This window comes from Eublepharis macularius, chromosome 3 (assembly GCF_028583425.1).
Source record: "Eublepharis macularius isolate TG4126 chromosome 3, MPM_Emac_v1.0, whole genome shotgun sequence".
Taxonomy (NCBI): Eukaryota; Metazoa; Chordata; class Lepidosauria; order Squamata; family Eublepharidae; genus Eublepharis; species Eublepharis macularius.
Window position 1 is genome coordinate 186630444 of NC_072792.1, and position 25145 is coordinate 186655588.

Sequence of the window (25145 nt, forward strand, 5' to 3'; positions counted from 1 at the left end):
GGTGTCTCCCTTCTTCCATCTAAGACCACCACTTCTTCCGGGGGTGCCCTCGGCCATCTGCTGTGCCCGTACACGGACTCCCAATATTTGTCTAAATAGCCTGCGCCTGGACTATTTTAATGATTTTTAAAACATTATTATTGATTTTATGTTTTTGTGAGTTTAATGTATTTTTTAATGTTGTTAGCCGCCCTGAGCGCATCTGTGGGGAGGGCGGGGTATAAATCGAATAAAATAAATAAATAATAAATAAATTCTGTACTCATTGAAGTTTCTGAACTCTTTTCAAGGACAGCCCCACATGGAATGCGTTGCAGTAATCTAATCTAGACGTCACCAGGGCATACCCCACCATGGCAAGATAGTTTCAGAACGGGCTGTCGGCTCTGATGAATACAGGACATGGGGGTCTTCCTATTCTCTGCCCCTCACCCAGTTCCAAAATTACCTGGAAATAAAGCAACTTTTGGAGGCGCAGCTGGTTCCGTATACTTTCTCCCCATTGTTTTAGAGAGCCTTTTATTTACATTTCACAAACAAGCTTCCATTTTCTCCCCGTGTCAAAGCACAGAGGGAGCGAGAGATGCCCCCAACGCCATGTGTTAGCTTGAGGAGGGTTCTGGGAAAAAAAATATGAAACAGCTTGGTGCAGTCTCCCCTCTGCGCTTGGCGTAGTAAAGAACACACAAGGCCGTCTGAATTACAAGCCCAACCATTTATGCTTACAAGGGATCGGTTTAGATAACATTACAAGCCTGGCCAACATTTCTCTCCCCCGGCCCTTCGGACCCAACCAGGCAATCACGAAGCATTATAATGCAGGGGAAAGAAGACGTGCCCCCCCCCAACCCGGAGCTTCACACGTTGGATAATGCACTTTCAATGCACTTTATCAATCGTTTAAGGTGGATTTTTTGTTCTGCACACAAAAAAATCCGTTCCAAATGATCTATAAAGAGGATTGGAAGTGCATTATCCAACGGGTGTGGAAGCACTCTGTGAATGTACGAAGCAGCCTGCTGTGGTGTCAGTCCCACCTCCCTGTCCATCAAGCCCAGCAGCGGCTCCGCTGGCCAGAGGGTTAGGCGGAGAAATGCCCTTCCCATCACCTGCTGACTGACAGCTGGAGATGCCAGGGACGGAACTGGCTGGGGCCTTGTGCCAGGACCCCTTTCCAAGTGGCTTCTGGTTCTTATTGACAAAGATGAGCCGGAGAATTTTCCAGCCGTGGCTGTGCCCTTGTCGCCCGCCACCCTCCATTGTTTTCCGATGGGTTTCTTGTCCTCCCCTTGGGGCAGGGAGGTTCTAGGAAGGTCACAACTCTCGCCAATCTTTCACCTGTCCTTTGGAAAGGTTATCTAAGAAGTGCTTGAGATTTCATGCTAGGGGAAAGCTAGGAATGCTCTTCTGAGACTGAGGTCCTCTGTGCTTGGCGGAGACCTCTTGTTGGAGGCTCCAGGCCCCAGGTTCCGGCCCTAGAAAGGCCTTTTTCAGTGGTGGCACCTCGAGGAGAGAAATCCGCGCTGCCAACATCCTAGGAAGACTGGGCCACTCGCTGGTGATTCTAAGTAGACTGCAGGAGACAAAGGCAGATGAAGAAGGACAGGGTGGCTGTCCTACCCCACCCAGCCCCAGGACCGGGGCTATCTCCACAGGACCAGCTTCTGACACTGGTCCACACTTCCAATGTACATCCCGGATGGTCCCCAGGCCACTGCATTCACCGAAGACCTAAAGGCAAGAAAAGATCAGAGAAACCAGTCACACCCGTCTCTTTAAGGGTTTGGACAGAATCTGTGCAGAAGACCTGCCCTTTGCCTTCCTCTCTCTTCTGATGCAGCTCTTGAGATGCCCAAGCTGGAGGGGTATGGGCAAAACGGCTCCCTCCCCTGGCTATGCAAAAGGTACAGAGTGGAAGGCTCATTCAGGCGGAAGGGACATTCGTTCAGCTTCTCTTTCGTTCCTTCTACAAGGCAGCAATCGTGGATCTATGTGAAGAGGAACTGACCCCTCCTATGGTACCGTCAAGCCTACTGCAGCGCTTGGCATTGGTATTCCTCTTAAAGCACCAGCAGGGGGAGCTGTAGCATTAACTGTCAATACTCTGGCTGAAGACAGAGAAAATCTGATGGGTGGTGGTGGAAAGAGTCATAGCTCACTTATGGTGACCTCTGCTGAAGTGTTCAAGGCAAGAGACTAACAGAGGTGGTTTGCCACCACCTGCCTCTGCAACCCTGGTCTTCGTTGGAGGGCTCCCATCCAATTACTAACCAAGGCCGACTCTGCTTAGTTTCTGAGATCTGATGCAATTGGGCTTGCCTGGGCTATCCAGGTCAAGACATATCTGACGGAGTCAACTGGAAACTCATCTCAAACATGAATGGGCAGGAGATTTTTTAATTTTACTGTACTATTTTTATAGTCCACCTTCTTATTGGGACTCAAGGCGGATTATACAATGTCAGTGGATGCTATCAATAGGTTGAGTCAGCTAATAATAATATAGTAATAATAATAACATTAGATTTATATACTGCCCTTCAGGACAATTTAATGCCCACTCAGAGCAGTTTACAAAGTATGTCATTGTTATCCCCACAACAACACCCTGTGAGGTGGGTGGGCCTGAGAGAAGTCTGAGAGAGCTGTGACTAGCCCAAGGTCACCCAACTGGCTTCAAGTGGAGGAGTGGGGAATCAAACCCGGTTCTCTAGATTAGAGTCCCGCACTCTTAACCACTACACCAAACTGGCTCTACAACAAGGTATAAATAACAAGGTATAATAAACATGGTATTAGGATTGGATTACAGAAATCTGAAACCAGCATGGAGTATTAGAGACAATTCAGGATGCAGATATAGTGCAGAAAAATTACTCTTTTACACCGCTTGTTAATGTATGACTCCCCCATAACCCCCCCCCCCAGTCAAGTCCCAACGTGAGCCTCTCAGCTCTGTGGTTTGTGGCCTGCTGCTATGAGCTGCTCACCTGTGAACTCCGGGCAAGCTCTTTTCCAGGCTGCCTGTCTCCATATTCCAGAGGAAGAGAGTGCCGTCAGCAGAGCCCACCAAGGCATAGCTTTTATCAGGGCTGAAGCAAAAGAGAAGAAATCGGAGCATCAGCGGGACGCAGAGGAGAGGTCCCTGCTAGCCACAGAACAGGGCTCCAGGGAATGAACAAACAAGAATAAAAAGGAAGGGGTCGTCAATCCCGTGGACCAGATGGGGTACATCCGAGAGTGCTTAAAGAACTTTAAAAAGAGCTTGCAAATCCTTTGTCAACCATCTTTGAGGACAGGAGATGTGCTATAAGACTGGGGGAATGCCAATGTCACCCCGATCTTCAAAAAAGGGGAAAAGGGTGGTCCCGGGAATTACAGGCCAGGCAGCCTGACCTCTGTCCCAGGGAAGATACTGCAACAGATATTAAAGGCCTCAGTCTGCAAGCATCTGACAGACGAAGTGTTGATACGGGGAAGTCAGCATGGATTTGTCCCCAACAGGTCCTGCCAGACCAACCTCGTCTCCTTCTATGATCGAGTGACAGGCTGACTGGATTGTGGGAATGCTGTCAATGCAGATTATCTGGATTTCAGTAAAGCTTTTGACAAGGTGCCTCATGATGTTCTGAGGGTTTAGCAATGCTTATTCTGTGTACCTGGGCAGATCATGGGAGGGAGGGCAAGAAGGGTTACATCAGGGCTTAGTTCTCGGGGCCCCTCCTTACATGCCCAGGGCCGTTTCCACACGACTTACTGGCCTCTGGAACATTGCGCAAAACATGCGGAAGAGAGCGTCTTCCCATGCCAAATCGCACCAGGAAGATGCAATGTCACACAAACTCCCGGATGTCGTGCAAAACCGGCGCGATTTCATGTGAGAAGACGCTATCTTCCGCGTGTTTTGCACAACGTTCAGGAGGCTGGTAAGTCATGTGGCAACGGCCCAGGATAAGGCTGATCGCCACCTTGGAGTCAGGTAGCAAATTTCCCCCAGGCCAGTCTTAATGGAGTTTTACCATCTTCTAGGCATGGAGCAGGGGTCACTGTGTGTGTGTGTGTTTGGAGGTGTTTGGGAATTTCCTGGTTTTGCAGGGGGTTGGACTAGATGATCCTAGAGGTCCCTTCCAACCCTATGATTCTATGATGTTATGATGGATAAACTGGTGGAGTGGGGACTGGACTCTAGGATAGTTAGATGGATAGGGAATGGGCTGGAGAACCACACCCAAAGAATAGCTGCTAATGACATCACATCTGACAGGAGGGAGGTGTCCAGTGGCATGCCACGGGGCTTGGTTTGGGGACTAACTTGGCACTGAGTACCGCCAATCACAGAGACGGAGGAGGCGGAATAACCATATACCAGCAAAGATGCAGGGGAGGGGAGTTGGCAGGCTGAGCCACAAACTCCGGTCCAGGCCAGTGTGCTTGCTCCTGCTCCCCTCTACAGGCATTGGTTGGCCCCTCCATACGTTGAGCGTGCAGAGCTGCCTGTGTACCATTGGCAAGAAGGGAACCCTGGGGGCTGGGAGGGTAAAAGGAGCCGAAATTCCACATATTCAATATATTCAGCCTTCTCCTCACTGCAGGCCACCAGAGTGCTTGGGCCTAGGGACTTCCCAAAGACTCACTGAATATATTATCCACAGTTTTCAGAAAACTGCTCATAATCCAAAACTGGCGAGGCCAGATCAACATATACCAAAAGCAGAATTAAAAAGGGCACTTAAGGAAAGGGATGTCAAAATACACATTCGTTGGTAGCATTTCCAACCCTCTCTGAATTGGCACTTCCAGAGACTCACCTGAACACAGCCTTGGTCCAGTCAGAGCCGCATTTGAATCCTTCAGCCCTGAGAAACAAGAAGGGGGCCGTAAAGAAAGCTTTCTCGACGGCTTCCCACCGTCATAACACCGAGAACCCAGAGGACGAAAGTGTTCCGTCCGGGAATTCTACTTCAGATGCTGGCTTGCCCGAGTTCGATGCGATGCCCTCAAGTCCAAGGATCAGGAAATTCTGGACTTATAGGTGCATCCTGACTGTTAGCAGTCAGACCCCTATGGATATGCAATATCATAAACCCCTTGTCATTAGTCCTGGGCACTGCCTGGCCCAAGGCAGAGCGGGTGCCAGCCGGCCTGGAGACGGAAAGTCACCAAGACATGAGTCACAGGGGAAATGACTGACCGACAGTCCCCACGCCATGGAGAGCAGCAAAAATAATGAGGCCTTCTGAAAAAATTCCGCCTAATTTCAGCAACACCTTCCTTTACCTCCTCTCACTCAATTAACCTAATCGAAGCTATTCAGGACTCCTGACAGCCTTCCCATCCAGTACCTACCAGGTCAACAAACAACCTATAGACCTTTCCAGATAGCCATACCAAACCTCTCCCAAGTTATTGTCATACTTCCAGATAAGCCACCAGGCTATTGCTTTTGGGGAAAAGATGTCAGCGTTGCCCCAGGGAACTTTTTGCCCTATAACTGGACTTTCCAGCCATGTGCTCAGTGTGTCTGCACCTTGATACCTGTCCACGCACCATCAGTTTGAGCTTCTTCTCTTTGTGAAACACTGGTCATTTTGTTGCTCCTCCGTGGCCCCTCTCTTCCAGGTTTGATTCCCCACTCCTCCACTTGAAGCCAGCTGGGTGACCTTGGGTCAGTCACAGGGGCGGCGCAAGGGTTTACCTCGCTCGCGGGCGGCCGGACGCCCCCACATGCGCACTGGCCTGCGTGATGATGTCACGCGTGACATCATCACAGGAGCGCACGCACCGCCGCTGGCCCGATTGCTGCGGTGGGCGGCCTCCGAGCTCTCCCGCTCGGTTGCCTGCGCCGCCGCAGATGCCTGCCCGCGGTGGCTGCGCCTGGCCGGGGGCTTGTGCTGGCGGCCTACCTGGGCTCAATAGGCGCGCCGGCCCTGGTCAGTCACAGCTTCTAACTCTCTCAGCCCCACCCACCTCACAGAGTGTTTTGTTGTGGGGACAATAAAGGCATACTTTGTAAACTGCTCTGAGTGCGCATTAAGTTGTCCTGAAGGGCGGTATATAAATCAAATGTTGTTGTTGTTGTTATTATTATTCAGGACTGGTAATTATCACCCTTTCCGGAAATGGCTTTCCCATTTCTGCACTGTTTTCTTAGTTAGCCCTGTGTGTATGCTGTGTGTTGTTCTCTGCATGCTTGCCTTTTATTTCTCTTTTAATAAAAAATGTTTCCTGTTGAACATCTGCCTGATTTGAGAGCTCTTTAAGGGAATAATCCCCATAGACATAGGTGGAGAATCCCGGTTACGCCCTCTCGCTGCCTCCTTAAATGCTAATTCCCTCAACTAATTAAGGAGACCTCCTATTTGGGTAATAGTACAATCCCCAGAACAGTCAATCTTAAATGAGACCTCAAAGACTTAGGTCTCCCCAACCTGACACCAATCCCACACTCCCTTGGCTCGGCAGCCCAGTTGCCTTGGTGTCTCCAGCCCCTTACCTAAACACTTGCCGGATGTTGTGCATTCGTAGATCGATGACTTTGAGCGCGTTGTCCCGGGAGCAGCTCAGCAAGTGCATCTGGTCGGGGCTGACACTCAAGGAAGTCACCTTGCCTTCCACAGGAATCACCTGCGTGCAACCGGGTTCCCTGGGGACGGGAAATGGGTTACTTTCCTGCCCTTTGGAAGAAGCAGGCAGTCAATTCAACAGAAAGCTGCAATGTGCATACACCTTGAGCCAAACAGAACAGCCTTGTTTATTTGCACACCATTAAAACCATTTGCATAGCTTTTCTGCACATCCAAAGCCCTGCCGGGGGGGGGGGGGAGGCAGGTGGAGCGTGGCTTTCCCCTTCTCTCCTTATCCATAACGTTCTGGAATTGTTTACCCCAAATGCAATCTGAGCTTTGAAAAGATTAAATATGAGAAGCATAACAAAACGGAAGAAGCGTGGCTGCAGTCCAGTGAAAACAAGTGTGCTCTGGTGTCATGTTCAATTCAGTTCACTTAAATTTCTTTGGGCGGCTCCCAGGGAATTCTCATTTCAGTCTTCCGGTTATAGCTGTTCAGATGTCCTCAAAGCGTGCACTGAAAACGGGCAGCCCAACTCACAGAAGCAAACATGAACGTGAACAAAACTTCACCCCTCACCTGTATTATTTGTATATTGATTTTAGTTTTTGTTTTTATTGATTTTAACTGTTCACCGCCCAGAGCCCCTGGGGATGGGCGGTATATAAATTGAAAAATAAATAAATAAATAAATAAATATGCGGGGAAAGCAGCTTCCAAGATGGGGCCATTCAGAACAGAGGGGAAAGGGTCCTTCACTTCCCCCCTTGAGTCTTCCCTCCTAATCACATGTATGCCAGTCTGAATAGCTCAGAGCTATTCAGAGCCAGTTTGGTGTAGTGGTTAAGAGCAGCAGAACTCTCATCTGGAGAACTGAGTTTGATTCCCCATTCCTCCCCTTGAAGGCAGCTGGATGACCTTGGGTCAGTCACAGCTCTTCCAGAGCCCTCTCTGCCCTTCCCACCTCACCGGGTGATTGTTGTGAAGATAATAATAATAACACACTTTGTAAGCCGCTCTGAGCGGGTGTTAATGCTACATAAATCATATGTTGGCCCCAGAAACCTAATTAAAGGATTCTATGTTTGGGCCGTTAGCAGAGTCTATCAGTGGGGGAAAACACGCATCTGATGAAGAGAGCTGTGGTTTTCGAAAGCTTACGCTATAGTGGTTAGTCTTAAAGGTGCTACTGGACTCTTTACTATTTTGCTACTACAGACTAACACGGCTAACTCCTCTGGATCTATATCAGTGGAAACATGATTGTAGCAGGTGGTGAGCTGGTTCTGCTGGCTGGTGTGTGTGTGCAGGAGAGAAAATAACAAAGCATACACGTGCTTATATCAAGAAAGGAAGATAGATTTCTTTATTGCAGGAACTCCATACAATGAAAGGGAAGGAGGAGACACAGATCCTAACTACTTATCTAGTCTAAGGATGGACATGGATGCCAGGACAAGTCCTGCATCCGTGGTTCCAAGATGGAGGGAGGTGAAGGGGAGAGATGTTGTCTGGAATAAAGCCAGGAAGAGAAGAGTGAGAAGGAGGGAGTCAGGAGGAGGAAGTCCTGAGAAGAGCAATCTACATATCAAAAGATAGTCAGAGCAGTAAACAGTAAACAGAGTGCCCTGACCTCTCTATCTTTCTAACTCTTTGGTTTGTCCCCCTCTGAAACCTGAGGAAAGGGACAGCACTCAATCATTCTCTTCCATCAGTTAAGTTGTCCTGAAGGGTGGTATATAAATTGAACGTTATTATTTATTATCAAACACTTTCTCCCCTGGGAGAAACAGCAAGAGGAGAAGTCCGTCACAGAATAAGGCTTGGAATGCACCCGTCTCCCATAGCTGCTATTAAAAGAAGCCTAAAAAGAGAGAAAATCTGATTGTAGATCGTGAACATTTCATAAGAAACTCAGCTCAAGAAGCAGATGGGTTTAACACATTTGCATCCTGTGCTTTCCAATTTAAAAACTCCCAGAGTGGTTTACGACACTATCACAATATAGCTTAGCACACCATAAAAGTCCATAAATAAACAGCAGAAAAGCAAACCATATCCAGCAGTCGTAAAAGAGATAAAATGATCAGAGGACTGTGAGAAATAAAAAAAGATCCATCGACATATAGCAAGAGTAACTACAGAGATAATCAGAGAACATAAACAGCCGAGAAAGGGAATGACCAGGGTTTTTTCCTGGGGAAAGAGGTGGTGGAACATGATTGCCAGCACCTGAGGCAATGCCTGGCAGGAGGTGGTGACCCCCTCACCACACGCACGCGTGTGGCGTGTGCAATGCGCGCACATGCTCCCCGGACTCTGTGATGATGTCACTTCCAGGAAGTGATGTCATCGTGCAGGGTGCAGCCGTCCCCCGCAGCGCTGTAAAATGGATCAAGTGGAGCGCAAGTGGAGCACAAGTGAACTGGAAGGAATACCCGTAAGTCTGTTCACTTGCCGTTCAAGTGTCATTCGTCACTTGTAGCTTGGCCCTGAGAGCTTCGGCATCCACAGGGGGATTCTGCTACTGAGCTGTGCCCTGTTTTGGTCCCCCTTTGGAAAGTGCCTTTAAGCCCCAGCAAGATTTAGCTTTGCCTTCACAGATTAGCCAACTAAACCTTGGAGATTCAGCTATAGACTATAAGTCCTAGTAAAAATTCTTGAAGACTTGAAATGACTATTGGTGAAAGTTAAAGGAGAAAATGCCAAAGCAGGATTACAGCTGAACTCTAAGAAGACAAAAGTAATAATGACTACCAAGGAATTACACAATTTTAGGGTTGACAATCAAGAAATCGAAATTGCTCAGTATTTTCTTTTCCTTGGCTCAATCACCAACCAAAAGGGAGACTGCAACCAAGAAATCAGAAGAAGACTGAGACATGGAGGGAACTAGAAAAGATCCTTATAAGAACGGGGACCAAGATCAAGATAATACCACACTGTGGTATTCCCCATTACTGTGTATGGATGTGAAAGCTGGACAGTGAAGAAAACAGACAGGAAGAAAATTGATTTATTTGAAATGTGGTGCTGGAGGAGAGTTTTGCAGATACCACAGACAGCCAAAAAGACAAATAAGTGGGTACTAGATCAAATCGAGCCTGAATTCTCCCTAGAAGCTAAAATGACAAGACTGAGGCTATCGTACTTTGGTCACGTCATGAGAAGACAAGATTCTCTGGAAAGGTCAATAATGCTAGGAAAAGTGGAAGGCAGCAGGAAAAGAGGAAGACCTAAAACGAGATGGCTGGACTCAATAAAGGAAGACAGCCTTTAGTTTCAGGATCTGAGCCAGTCTGTTAATGATAGGACACTTTGGAGGTCTTTCATTCACAGAGTCGCCATAAGTGACCCCACAAAACACACACAGCGCATAAGGTGCGGAGCTGTCATGAAAAGCAGCTCGTTACTCACTCATAAAATATCTTTCTAAATAATAAACATGAAACATAAAATATAGTTCGGTGTTCACTGATGTGAGATTCCTGAGTTTTACACTGGGGAGGGGGAGTGAAGCATGGAGTCGTTTTTGCTCGGGGGTCCCCAAAAAGCTTGGAAAGTTTAGAAGTGGGTCTCAGCTTAGGAAGCTTGAGAACCAACGGCCAGAAGGGGAAAGCCTTGCCATCCAAAATGAATCCTGCCAGGCGCAGGCCGGGGGTCTGGCGAGCTCACCTGCTATCCCAGAACCGGATTGTCTTGTCATGGTGTCCGCTGACAATGACGGTGTCGCAACATGCAATATCATTGCAATAGGAGAAGACGTTGATGGTTCTGGAACCTGCTGGAAGGACAGCAATATGAGCTGGGAGCAGGAGAGGCCTTGAGGAAAAGGACTAGCATCCCACCAGCAGGGTGTTGCAACAGCAGCCTGCACACGGGCTTTCTCTGTGGTGGCCCCTACCCTGTGGAACGGTCTGCCTGAGGAGGTCAGGAGAGCCCCCACTCTCCTGGCTTTCCGCAAACGATGCAAAACCAAATTATTCAAAAAGGCTTTTTACTCAGATAGGAGCGGGGTATTGTAGGGAGGGGGTCTCAGATGCTTCACTAATAAGTTAGGGACCATAGACTTCACCACTATGTTGCCTTGCATGTTATCTGTTGCTTTGAATATGTACTCCTATATACCACCTGATCTAATGCTAGTCCTAGAACTGATTATGTTCTGTTTCAGCAAGTCTTCAACTCTGTATTGGATTCTTGCTAATGCTAAATCTTTGTAAAATCCTATGACATTGTTTGTGGAAATGTCCTTGACATTGTATGGAAATGTCCTTGATACTGATTGTACTAATCTCATGCTATGTAATCCGCCTTGAGTCTGAGGGCCAAACTACAAGTGACGAATGACACAGGTTGGACACTTGTCAGCTTCCCTCAAGTTTTGATGGGAAATGTAGGCAGCTTGGCAGAATGTTGGACAAGTGACAGTTGAAAAGTCCATTGGACAGCAGTCGGAGAGCCAAGCTGCAAGACCAGAACACCTACATTTCCCATCAAAACTTGAGGGAAGCTGACAAGTGTCCAACCTGTGTCATTCGTCACTTGTAGCTTGGCCCTCAGTGAGAAAGGCAGACTATAAATGACATAAACGAATAAATAAAATAAAATGGAAGGGCCCCATCCCATGCCCTGAGAAAGTTTCTGCCACTCACATAACCCCTTGCACAGGTCCCATTCCTTCACCGTCCTGTCTCGGCTGCCCGTCACCGCCTGATGTCGCGTGGACCTGAACTTAGCTGCAGTCACTTTGTCTGCATGTCCAGTGAGTATTTCCTAGACGAAAGAAGAGCTATGAGATTGATTGCTTTTTAATGTCCCTTCTCGTGCTGTCATTAATTAGACATGAAAAATAAACACAGTGGGAGGAAAAACAGCAAGAAAGAGGAAGAGAGAGAAAAAGATTGGATGATATTAATATACAAATGACACCAAGTTCTATATTTCATTACTGAAGCCTCCAGACGTATTTGTCTCTGCCACTTTCCCAGACACAATGCCTCGGACCCTAAAAAGATGTTTAAAGGACACTTCTGAATAGGAGAAACCAAAATCTAAATTAACTAATCAATGTTATAGTGCCTCTCAGGGTGAAGTAAATTGAGACCCAGTTTCCTGCTGGATTTTATTGACAATGGCAGGGAAAGACCACCTAGCAAAAGATTTTTTACAACCCCCCCCCCCCCCCCCCAGGATCCCATGATGTATTTAAATTTGCAATGCAAGAATGCAAAGTCGGGTCACAACTCACTACTGATCTCAGTGAAGTAATTTTGAAGCTGTTTCATCGTAAGCCCTTTTTTCTTATGACGATACAGCGGATCAAACCAAGATCCACTTAATTCCAATAAATCCAATAAAATAAATTAAATTCACCATTTTTTTGCAAAAATCTCAGCAACCAATCGGTGCTTCCGTCCAGACCTGGATGAGAAGGTGAGTAATCAGGGTGTGTTTGATTCCTTTCATTCACCTGTTCTGTCCGTGTGCGTAAGGTGCCATCAAGTCACAGCTGACTTAGGAGACCCCCCCCCATAGGGTTTTCTAGACAAGCGATGAACAGAGATGGTTTGTCATGGCCTGCCGCTGCGTAGCCACCCTGGCCTTCCTCGATGGCCTCCCATCCCAGTATTAACTGGGGCTGACCCTGCTTAGCTTCCAAGATCTGACGAAATCAGGCTCACCTGGGCTATCCAGGTCAGGGTGGTTTATTCTAGAGTATATTACAAAGAGGGACATTACTGAATTTCATGGACACATGGCTTTGATTCCTGCAAAACTTGTATGTCAGAATGGGGCCGGAGCAAAATCCCTGACATCTCCAGTTAAAAGGATTTAGTATTAGGTCAAGTAAAAGACTTTCGTCCAAGACCGTGCAGAGCCACTGCCAGTCCGAATAGATAATACTGACTTTGAGAAATGAAGGGTCTGACTTAGCTAAAGCAACTTCAAGTGCATGCAGGTGCTCGCAGCCTCTGCCAATTAAATCATTTCAGGAGTGCCTCCTGAAGTGACAGCATCTCACCAAGGCAGAATCTTTGAAAACTGGCTTCAAACGTAGCGCTTTGGGCCAATTTTTAAGGAACCAGCCATGGCATGGCCCTGGAAATGACATCACTGGTAGGGGCCAGAGGTGGGCGCACTTCACACACATACATGGAGTAAATATCCTCCCCACCAGTTGCTAGGGGAGACCTGGCAACCCTATCTTGACCCCAAGCGTTTGCAGAGCCAATGGGCTCTGCTTATGTCTGACCCGCGGCCTGACTGGTGACTCTTCCATCCTGACTGATGGCCCTCCCCTCGGGACCTAAGAGGCCGCTGTGTATCCACAACGTGCCAATCTGATCTTCTAATGGGATCCCCCAATCCTGCTGAGCCTCCAGGCACTGTTGGAAAGTTGAAACAGGGAAGCAAGTGCCACTGCCAGATGGTTGCCATGGGAAGCAGGCCCAATCACAAAATGGCTGCCATTGGAGGCAGGCATAATCACAAAATGGCTGACATGGGAGGCAGGCCCCATTACAAAATGGCTACCATGGGAGGTATGCCTAATTACAAAATGGCTGCCATGGGAGGCTAGCCCAATTACAAAATGACTACCAAGCAGAGCGAGTGTCATAAAACGTCTGGAGTTTCCAAACTATGAGGGGGCAGCTATTTCTGCACAGGCACTCTGCAGACAGAAAGGTGATGCCTCCTGGGGTCTTGCGAAGCACCTCCTGCTCCAACAAGGTAGCAGAAATGCAAGACCGGCTCTCTGCTCTGAGCAAGTGGCACTCCACGTGGGGAGAAACAAGCGGGTTCCACGAAGTACACCGGTGGGCACCACGTGAGAGACCTTTCCAGGCAACTTGAACGCTCCTCTGCGCTGTGCCACCTGGTGCTTTTTCTGCTCCTGCTTTGAGCACTAGATGAGAGCGAGATAAAATTATAGCTCTGGAATGACATCACATCGGAGGACCTCAACTGAAACTGCTCTGGGCAGCGTGCAAGCCGTGCTTGCGGTGGCGGCAGTGACCCAGCGACAACGTGCACTTAACCCGCACTGCTTTGGAAGGGCACAACAGCACTCCCCCCTGCACAATTTACAAAGGCATTCAGCTCTGGAGGTTAATTAAATGGCAACTTCTCTGCTTTGCCCTAGGCAGCAACCGGGGAGATAATCTGCAGGCCACAGAGACCCTTCGAGGCCAAGGCTCAGAGAGCTTAATTGGTGACGCACATTTGAAGTTAAAAAGGTCAGAATTCCCCCGACAGGAATGTAAACCATTTCACAAGGGAGCAGAAGCGGAGGGTGGGTAGAAGCACCAGAGGCCTAATTAAGGCTTACCAAAGCGGGATGGGGGGGGGAGGGACACCCAACCAGGCACACGACATTGCTCGGACAGACTTTGCATGTCGGGACACTTTCCGTTCAGGAGTCCAGCAGCCCTCTAGCACCAACCCTGCAGCTCCTTTGAGAACGGCAGTGCCCTGAGCCCGCCGGCCCCCGGCCAGACTTTATCACTGTATGAAAGCATGTGCCTATTCTTTCATTTATCCTCAGAATATTCCTGGGCAGAACCAGGCAGAGCAGAGATACGAGAACTGGGTCTCCCAAACAAACGGAAAGGCAGTCTGCCAAATCTGATTAGTTTAAGGGGACAAGAATGGTGTGGGCGTGTGTTATACTATAAATTCAAGAACTCCTTGAGCGAGCCTTCACTTTCTCGTTTCCCTTTGGTAGAATTGCTTGGGAAATTGCTGGAGACTGAGGGTGGAGTTTGCGGGGGCGGGGGGGGGGGGAGCTCAGCAGGGATTTGATGGGATCCGCTCCCAGGACTGGCGCATCCATGGAAGTGGGTCTGGCAGCCATCTAGAGCGTTGAGGTGCTGGAAGGGGCATCGGGGGTGGGGGTGTGCACTGCGGAGCTGGCAGCTGAGCAGGAGGGCTGGGAAGCTGCCCGCACGCCACCCTGGCCACCTGCCGTGCCTGGCCCGCAGCTGCTGCACTCGGCCAAGAGCGTGTCCTGGTGGCGGCAGTGCGGGGCAGTCTGAGCGGGCTGCCTCCCAGCCCTCCCACTCAGTTGCCCTGTGCTGCCGCTGCCTGCACATAGCTGTGGGCCAGGTGCGGCAGGTGGCCAGGGCAGCATGCGGGGCAACTGAGCGGGAGGGCTGGGAGGCCACCCACGCGCCATCCCAGCTGCCTGCTGTGCCAATGGGGCTGGCTTGCAGCAGCATGCTGAGTGATGATGTCACACGCAGTGACGTCATCACGCAGTCCGGGTACACGTGGGGGCGGCAACTGCCCTGGCCTCAGGCACCAGAAATTCTGGTCTGGCCCTGTACACTCGAGCTGCCGTTTCCTCCAGGGGAACTGATCTCTAGTCTGGAGAACAGTTGCAATTCTGGGAGATATACAGGCCCCTCTTGAAGGTTAGCAAGCAAACCCTTTGGGATCAGGACTGATCTCCCAAGCTATAGACCCAAGAATGGATTTTAATACATTTTGTCAAGCAAGATTCTGGGCAGCCCAAAAGTATGAGCCAACCGAGGGGGCCACATGGAGGGCAAATAGGTTTAGGTGCATTAAATAGGGTTGCCAGCCTCCAGGTGGTGGCTGGAGATCTCCCAGAATTACAACTCCTCTCCAAGCCACAAAGTTCAGCTCCCTGGAGAAAATATGGCTGCTTTGGAGGGTGGATACTACGGCATTATACTTTGCAGAAGTCCCTCCCCTCCCCAGACCCCACCTTATCCAGGCTCCACCCTCAAATCTCCAGGAATTTCCCAACCTGGAGCTGGCAACACTAGCATTGAATCAGATGCTAGTCTGTCCCCTGGAAGTCTTACAATGGAGTGGAGGACGCTGGCAACAACTGGATCGTGCTCAGTTACGCACAATGCAGGGTTTGTGCCTTGGCAACACACCATGGCTTTGGAATAAGACTCTGCAAGGGATTGTTCTATGGTTCACTGGAAAGTTATTCAAGTTATCCGGTGCCCCGAGCAATGCTCGACCAACCCAGGCCAGTTTGGCCAGGGATCCTGGAGGTGTTTTGCCACCGTCTGGGTATGGAGCAGGTATGGGGGTGTGGGGAGGGGAGGTAGTTGTGGATTTCTGGCTTCATGTAAGGGGTTGGACTAGGTGACCCTGGGGTTCCCTTCCAACACAATGATTCTATGAACCCCTTTTCAACCGCCTCAAGAGCAACTTGGGTGAACTCACTCTGCATTTCTTGTCTCCGATCTTCCACAGCTGAGCAACGTTGTTGTATGAAGCACCTAACACGTGGCATCCCTGGAAGGGGGCAGAGAGCAGAGGGGTTGTGAGAGATCGACGGCATCCAATGTGCCATGGCTGCACATGCAAAGTCAGTAAGTGCCCCACCCCGGCACCTCCCCAAATCAAGTTCCTGCAAGTTATAAGCTGCTATCAGATTCTCAGTGGTTGCCTCGACCTTCAGCAGAGGAAAGTCTGAGTCTCACATAGGTGGTCAGTTTGAAGCACTTCAGACCTCAGGGATTCACATTAACAAAAAAAAGTCATTGCCCAATATAGAAAAGTAGGACATCAGGGAAGCCACAGCAGTTTCTTCCGCACAATACACTCGTTTTCCACGTGCCAGGCTGACCGTCTCAGTGAGCTAGCCTAGCATAGCAAGTTCCCCTTCCGGTCTATTTTATTTATTTTTATGTATGTTATTTATGGTCCACCTTTCTCACCGAGACTCAAGGTGGATTGCACTGTGTAATTCAATATGATCGACAGCTGGGAAATTCAATAAACTGGGCAATAGGGTACAGATTGGAGAAATTTGGAAAACAAACAGAAATCCAAGTTGGAGCTGAAACTACAGAAGCAATTTGACATGATGTATTAAATGACATGGAAATGGCCTGGGAGGAATATACAGTAACAGACAGTGCTCAGTAGTACAGTCTACAGTTCCTATCCCTTTATCAAAGGATCTCTTTGAACCATTTCCTTATAACACAGCCTGTGTAAGTAAGCTCCCCCGAATAACTCAGTTTTGTACAGTTTATGGAAAACCAGGAAGTGGGTGCTTTCCTGAGGTACTCAGGGATGACATTCTCCAAGGTGGAGCGCACTACAGAGAAAGCTCATGTACAGGCAGCTGATTCTGCCCATTTGCAGAGTGGCACCTGCAGAAGGCCTTTTTCAGATGAGTGGAGCTGCCATGGCTGAGCATAGGGAGAAATGCAGTCCCAGAGATATGAGAGACCAAGGCCATGAAGGGCCTTGTATATGAGAGCCAGTATGTTGAACTGAGCCTGGTAACTGATGAGTAGCCCATGGAGTGACTGCAGAATGGGAGTAATATGCATGCTTCGCCTGGCTCCTGATAATAATGGAGCTGTTGCGTTTTGCACTAACTAGAGACTCCGAGGGAAGACCTGTGTAGAGTGCAATGCAGTAGTCAAGTCTCAATGTTACCATGGCATGGTTCCAAGTGGCCAGATTGGCTGTGCCAGCATAGGGGAGCATCTTCCAGGATAGACTGAGTTTGCAGAAAACTTTTTTTGCAGGTGCCTTAACTTGCTTTCCTACCAGTCGCACGGGATCCAGGACAATGCCTAGGCTCTTCACTGAGTCTGCAAGGGTCAGATGACCTCCCATCGAAAGCGGGGAGTACAGTGGCCTGCAAGATCTCCACCTCCCCAACCGGCATCACTTCTGTCTTGTCTAGGTTCAGTTTAAGATTCCCAGTCCCCTGGTGGGAGTGGGGATGGGGGACCCCCCGTTCCCAGCCTCTGCCCCTCGCCACCTCTTACCTGGCTGGCAGAGAGTGGAAATGGAGCCTGGGACCTCTGAAGTGTGCTCCTGTGCTCTCCGGAGCCTTCACTGTAGCATTAGCAAAATACCCCCACAGGGCTGGGGGCTCCCCTTCGTTGTCACACCGGGAATGATGTAATTCCTGGCCTGACAACGAAGGCTCTGGAGCACGTGTGCGCATGGTAAATTCCCCCCATGTGCAAACTCCCCCCCCCCCACGATACCCCCTGTCCCCCAGTTTGGACACCAGGGGACCCTAGTTCAGTTTCAATTTGTTTGTTTTCAGCCACTTAACCACAGCAGTCTGGCAACAACTTAAAACCTCCACTGCATCACCAGGGGATTTGAATAGAGAGATATAGAACCGGGTGCCATCTGCATATTGATGACATCCAATTCCATAGCTCCGATTATTTTTCCTAAAGGCTTTACATAAAGGTTGGGAAAAACGGAAGGATAAGATTGCACCCTGTGGAACCCCGCAAGAGAACTCTCACTCCGAAGAAAGCTGGTCTCCAACAGCAACCCTTTTATTCTGTTCCATGAGGAACGATCTAAACTAGTGCAAAGCACATCCCTTGACGCCCCCTTCGGCCTCCAAACGCCTCAAGAGGACGGCATGATCTACTGTATCAGAGACTGCAGCTAGATCCAGAAGGAGCAACAAAGAAGCATGGCCTTTGACTACATTCAGACAAACTAAAGCCACCAGGGCCATCTTCATCCCATAGCCTAGCTTGAAAACAGACTGAAAAGAGTCCGGAGCGCGAGAGTTATCCGAGAAGCGCTCGAGTTGGTCTGCCACGGTTCTACCACTTTGCCTAAAAAGGGCAGATTGGAGAGTGTCTGAAAACGGGTCACATCATTTTTGTCTAGGGATTTTTTTATGGCGCAGGCAGATAACTGCTTCTTTCCAAGCTTTTTGCGATTAGATATGCTGACACCACATCCCTTCAGGGCAGGGCTGCTCCTTATCACATCTGCCGGTGGCAGAGAGTGAAACAGACTCCAATGGAGGCAAGCTGTAATGATTTTTATATTATCCTGTAATAAATGCATGCATTTTGTTGAATACTGATATACATTTATGCTCTGCATTTAGATATTTTAATATTCAGCCCTATGATTGGGATTTCTTTAACCTTCTTGGTTCTTAATTCAGTGTTGCCTCACCATCCATGTTGCATACAGAACCGGGTGCCATCTGCATACTGACGACATCCCAATTCCATAGCTCCGATTATTTTTCCTAAAGGCTCTACATAAAGGTTGGATAAAATGGGGGATAAGATTGCACCCTGTGGAACCCCCGCAAGGGAACTCACACTCTGAAGAAAGCCGGTCTCCAACAGCAACCCCTTGAGTCTGTTCCATGAGGAACGATTTAAACTGGTGCTAGAGCGACGAGGATGATCAGGAGTCTGGAGAATGAGCCCTACGAGGAAAGGCTGAGGGCCTTGGGAATGTTTAGTTTGGAGAAGAGGAGGTTGAGGGGGGGACATGATTGCTCTCTTTAAGTATTTGAAAGGCTGTCATTTGGAGGAGGGCAAGGAGCTGTTCCAGTTGGCAGCAGAGGGTAGGATGCGAAGCAATGGGCTAAAACTACATGCACAAAGGTACCAGCTGGATATTAGGAAGAACTTTTTCACCGTCAGAGTAGTTCAAAAGTAGAATCAGCTGCCTGGGGAGGTAGTGAGTGAGCTCCCCCTCACTGGCAGTTTTCAAGAAGAGGCTGGACGAATACTTGTCAGAGATGCTTTAGGCTGATCCTGCACTGGGCAGGGGGTTGAACTAGATGGGTCTGTATGGCCCCTTCCGACTCCGGGATTCTGTGAAGACACATCCCTTGATGCTCAATGTTGTTTGGGTTAATCCCCCCCCTTTTGTCCTTTTTTGGCAAGCTGTGGATCAACAGCTACTGTGACAAAGGAGAACACGGGGATGTGTGCAGGGCCAGTATCGGCATACCCTGAGGTGGGGCTGGTGCCAGGGCCCAGGGCTTGTGGCAAGGCCTGCTGCTATAGACCACCCACTCACTTATTTGCTAGCGGGGAGCCAGCTGAAGTGTGACTGTGCGAGGGAGTGCGTGGGGTGTTGGAGGGGGGACACGTGCGTGGGGTTCACTTGAGTGTCCCGAGGCAAGACGGGCAGAGAGGCCCCGTGGCTCCTGGCAAGCCAAGCAAACGGCCTGGTGGTCCAGGACCAGGAGCCACAGGGACAGGGCTATGGCGCACCTTTCCACTTGGGGGGAGGAACTCATGAGGCCGTGATGGACAAGGGGACTGGAACGGGTTTCTGACAAAGACCCCAAACCGTGCACCCCCTAGCCCTCCCTGTCTCATAGAATCACAGAGCTGGAAGGGGCCATACAGACCATCTAGTCCAACCCCCTGCCCAGTGCAGGATCAGCCTAAAGCATCTCTGACAAGTATTCGTCCAGCCTCTTCTTGAAAACTGCCAGAGAGGGGGAGCTCAACACCTCCCTAGGCAGCTAATTCCACTTTTGAACTACTCTGACCGTGAAAAAGTTCTTCCTAATATCCAGCCGGTACCTTTCTGGATGTAATTTAAGCCCGTTGCTTCAGGTCCTACCCTCTGCTGCCAACTGGAACAGCTCCCTGCCCTCCTCCAAATGACAGCCTTTCAAATATTTCAGGAGAGCAATCCTGTCCCCCCTCAACCTCCTCTTCTCCAAACTAAACATTTCCAAGGCCCTCAGCCTTTCCTCGTAGGGCTCAGTCTCCAGACCCCTGATCATCCTCGTCGTTCTCCTCTGCACCCTCTCGATTTTGTCCACATCCTTTTTGAAGTGAGGCCTCCAGAACTGCACACAATACTCCAGGTGTGGCCTGACCAAGGCAGTATAGAGAGGGGCTATGACCTCCTGCGATTTCGACGCTATGGCCCCTTTGATACAACCCAGGATTGAATTAGCCTTTTTTGCCACCGCATCACACTGACTGCTCATATTCAGTTTACAGTCCACTCTTACCCCAAGATCCCTTTCACATATACTACTGCCCAGAAGTGTATCCCCCATCCAGTATTTGTGCTTCTCATTTTTGTGGCCCAGATGTAATACTGTGCACTTGTCTTTGTTGAATTGCATCCTATTCACAGCTGCCCACTTCTCCAGAGTATTCAGGTCTTGCTGAATTTTAATTCTATCTTCTTGGGTGTTTGCTACCCCTCCCAATTTGGTATCATCAGCTAACCTAATGAGCAGCCCCTCCACTCCTTCATCCAGATCATTGATAAAAATATTGAAAAGTACCGGGCCCAAAACCGAGCCCTGCGGCACCCCCCTGGACACCTCCCTCCAATCTGATGAAACGCCGTTGACCACCACTCTTTGAGTGCGGTCCTCCAACCAGTTCCCTATCCACCGAACTGTCCTATAGTCTACTCCACAGTCTTCCAGTTTGCCCATCAGAATGTCATGGGGGAGCTTATCAAAAGCTTTACTGAAATCCAGATGAATCACGTCAACAGAGTTCCCCCGATCCAGTAAGCTGGTCACTCGATCAAAGAAGGAAACCAGGTTGGTCTGGCAGGATCTGTTAGGAACAAAACCATGCTGACTTCCCCGGATCACTGAGCGGTCCTTCAGATGCTTACAGATTGATCCGTTTAAAATCGGTTCTAATATCTTCCCAGCAACAGAAGTCAGACTGATGGGCCTGTAGTTTTCCGGGTCATCCTTCTTCCCTTTCTTAAAGATTGGGATAACATTTGCTCTTCTCCAATCTTGTGGCACATCCCCAGTCCTCCAGGAGGCCTTGAAGATGATGGACAGGGGTTCTGTCCATCATCTGTCCCCTCACAAGCACCCACTGCAAGAAAGAAGGGAGCAACTGAAAGCGGCAAAGTGAAGGGCGAGAGACAGCCTGCCAAAGGCCTCTTCCCCAGGACTCTCGAGAGCTGAAGCGAGCTCTGCCGTCCAGCCTCTGCATGCAGGCCCGCTCCCAATGACCCCTTCCCGGACTGAACTTGTGAGGGCAAGCAGGAGACTCAGACAATGGGTATATCTGCCTGTTAAAACATTTAAAGACACATGCACCCATTTCTTGAAATCATTACACTGCCCCTTCTGCATCTCTGTCCAGATCTGGTAAAGAGTCCAGTAGCACCTTAAAGACTAACCAACTTTACTGTAGCATAAGCTTTCGAGAACCACAGCTCTCTTCGTCAGATGCATCACGACGTTTTCTGGGCAGACGTTTTGTTACGGGGTGGCTTGCCATTGCCTTCCCCAGTCATCTACACTTTACCCCCAGGAAACTGGGTACTCATTTTACCGACCTCGGAAGGATGGAAGGCTGAGTCAACCTCGAGCTGGCTACTCGAACCCGGCTTCCGCCAGGATCGAACTCAGGTCCGGAACAGAGCTTGGGCTGCAGTACTGCCGCTTACCACTCTGCGCCACGGGGCTCTTGGACTCTTTACTATTTTGCAGCTACAGACTAACACAGCTAACTGCTCTGCATCTCTGTCTAGATATACAAAAGCATCCCCTTGGCTCCATCCCGGTCACCATCTGAGACCCACACATAGTCGATATTTCGATGCATCGTTTTCTTCCTCTTTTCCAAAGCCCTCTGACATTTTGTTCAGCTCTGGCAGCCTCCCTCCATCCCACTAATGAGCTTAGAAAGCTAACAAGAATTTGCTCTGAAAGCTCTTTGGCCAGGTGGTTGCAGCTGCCGACCAGCCTGACACGGCCTTAAATCCTCCCCAGCCCTAGCCTGGATCATCACGGAAGGGAAAAAACAAACCTCGTGTTCAGGGAAGGGTGTCGTGGAAGGAGCCTGTTGGCTTGGCAATGGCTCTGGGACGTGGCTGTGTGCTGCCCTCTTGTGCACCTACTCTGCAAACGCTCTGTCCAAAGACGCTCTGCAATCCCTTCGCGAGAATACAAGAATAGCCCCAGCAGGATTAGATCGGGTTGCCACCTCCTGGATATGAAATTCCTGGAGATTTGAGGGGTGGAGCTTGGAGAGGGTGGGGTTTGGGGAAGGGAGGGCCTCAACATGGTATAGTGCCGTGAAGTCCAACCTCCAAAGCAGCAATTTTCTCCAAGGGAATGGGTCTCTTTTACCTGGAGATCAGTTGTAATTCCAGGAGATCTACAGCTGCTACCCAGAGGCTGGCGGCCCGAGCACCAGGCCAAGACACACACCCCACATACACACACATCTGCAGCAAAGGCCAGCCAGGGAAGCTCACAAGCAGGCTAGAGGGACGATGCCTTCTCCTGTAGCTTGCCCCTCGCTCCTGGTATTCAGATATGCATTGCCTTAGAACATGGAGGTCCCACATGAACATCGCAGTTCGTAGCTGCTGAGAACCAGAGAATGGATACGGTGCTGTCATCCAAAAAGCCCTTGCTTCAAATCTTGCGTTTGTCATAGATCCAGAGGAGTTAGCCGTGTTAGTCTGTAGTTGCAAAATAGTACACTTTTAAACCTAACCAACTTTATTGTGGTGTAAGCTTTTGAGAACCACAGCTCACTTCTTCAGATGCATTGTCAGCTTTTGAGAACCACAATTCTCTTTGTCTGATGCATCATCAGCTTTCGAGAACCACAGCTCTCTTCATCAGATGCATTATCAGCATTCGAGAACCACAGCTCTCATCGTCAGATGAATCGTCAGCATTCGAGAACCACAGCTCTCTTCGTCAGATGCATCGTCAGCTTTCGAGAACCACAGCTCTCTTCATCAGATGCATCGTCAGAAGAGCGCTGTGGTTCTCGAAAGCTTATGCTGCGATAAAGTTGGTCAGTCTTAAAGGTGCAACCGGACTCTACTATTTTGCCTTTGTTATGAATTTGCGAGATGGTCTATGTGTAGTTAATCTATTTCTCAGCTCACAATATAGGGGCCTTGGCTGATATCTTTTGTAATTCCCTCTGATTGACTGCGAAGTTCTTTTATCACACATGTAATCTGCCTGGAGTGCCAGTGAGAAAGACAGACTATCAACAACAACAACAACAACACCTAGATCCATGGATCAAAAAGAGTCTAGTAGCACCTTTAAGACTAACCAATTTTATTGTAGCATAAGCTTTCGGGAACCACAGTTCTCTGACGATGCATCTGACAAAGAGAGCTGTGGTTCTTGAAAGCTTATGCTACAATAAAGTTGGTTAGTCTTAAAGATGCTGCTGGACTCTTATTATTTGGCAACTACAGACTAACATGGCTAACTTCTCTGGATCTATTACCCCACCTTAGTGGAACGATTAAGAATGACTGAGTCTCCTGATGTGGAAGGTGCTGGATATTATTAGATTACAAATTTGTCTAATTTCTTTTAAAGATGTACAAACTGGTGCCTTTGACAACCTCTTGTGGCAGTGAGTTCCATAAGACAATCGGATATAGAAATGGTTTCTTATCGCCCCTATCTTAGATGCTAGGCAATGTATATGATCTCACAATGTTGACTGTAATCTGTAGGATTGGCTAGAGCTTTAAGAAACATAAAAAAGCAGAAGGCTAGAAATACTACCAAGTCTAGCTGCACAGAATATATGAACTCACGCAATCCAAGCCAAAGTGTACAGCCAGCAAAATAGCTTGCACTGGGATATCTTCATTGCAAACAGCATGGCCTAAGTAAAGGAATGCATCACAGGAAAGCGCCGGGAAAGGTGGTCGGGGGGGCAGAATCCTCAGATGTTCCCAGTTGTGAGCAGCGTAAAGAACAATGTTATTAGATCTTTTTGCTTCCAAGCTAAAAAGCAAAAGCTTCAACAGTTTTCCTTTATATATATATATATATATAAAACTGTATATATAAAAAGGGGGAATAAAAGGGTCAGAAGAACATTTAAGATTTTGCGCTACAAGAGTTGTAATAATAAAATACAGAGTACACAGAACATACCTTAATCAGAGTTCATCAATATAGTATCTCCTATTCCAACTCCTGTGTGTCTTCTCAGACTAAATACGATCTTTTCCCTACACAATACTCCAATTTTAGATCAACTGAAGGTCCAAACACGTGGTCTCCCTGTACATTCCAACTGCTATGTCTTATACAGACCGTTTCTATCTAGCTTAATTATTTTGCCAGAGTTTCCATATCATGCATTCTACCTCATTTCTGATATTTAACCAATTCCATCGTATCAGAACCTATCCAATCTATACCAATATATCAGTATACCATCCTATTCCGGTTTCTAAAACTAAGACATCTTATGCATTTTATCCTTTGTAAGCAAAATAATTTCCCCATTTTTTTTTAAACCATGGTGGAAAACAACCTGCAACCCAGAAGATCTTGGCCAAGGCTTATTTTGAGCTCGGAATTGCCCAGGACTTCACCCCCAGGACCTACTTACTACCCCAACCCTGAACATGCTTTGTGAGGAAGGGGTCCACATATGCATCTTGAGAGGGGGGTGCTGCCTCCCAGAGCCGCCTAAACAACAGCAGGCACTGAAGGTCCAACTTACCGATGGGTCAAAGTCGAGGTTGGTGATGCCCCCAGTAGCTCCTTCCAAAGTCTGGGTGTGCTCTAGACGACCTGAAAACAGTCGAAACGGAGACTTCACCAGCCAGTTCCACCAGCAGCCACAGAGCGGTAGTGGTGACAAGCTGTGTGGCCTTCAGGGGTAAAAAGAGGCAAGAACGTCTCCAAGGGCAGGTCCCACAAAGAGCAGATAATGTCACTTCCCACCTCAGCACTTGCTGCTACCTCCCATCTTCCCTGAACTGTGAATACAGCCAATGCCGTTTTGGACATGGCAGCTCTTCCCCAGGTCTGAATCCTCCTTGCTTCA

The 25145-nt window shown here is 48.8% G+C and overlaps 1 protein-coding gene across 1 annotated transcript in view; it reads right to left on the minus strand.

The window, feature by feature from the left end:
• Positions 1 to 378: 378 nt before the first annotated feature.
• The window catches only part of ATG16L2 (autophagy related 16 like 2), a 64447-nt gene continuing 39680 nt past the window's right edge, over positions 379 to 25145 (minus strand). Inside the window, exons 11-18 of the mRNA XM_054974518.1 lie at positions 24819 to 24889; positions 15778 to 15849; positions 11223 to 11343; positions 10243 to 10351; positions 6494 to 6643; positions 4809 to 4856; positions 2991 to 3092; positions 379 to 1731 (exon numbers count right to left, since the gene is read on the minus strand). Of these exons, the coding sequence (XP_054830493.1) occupies positions 1644 to 1731; positions 2991 to 3092; positions 4809 to 4856; positions 6494 to 6643; positions 10243 to 10351; positions 11223 to 11343; positions 15778 to 15849; positions 24819 to 24889 (761 nt within the window). The 3' untranslated portion in view covers positions 379 to 1643. The remainder of the gene's footprint in view (positions 1732 to 2990; positions 3093 to 4808; positions 4857 to 6493; positions 6644 to 10242; positions 10352 to 11222; positions 11344 to 15777; positions 15850 to 24818; positions 24890 to 25145) is intronic.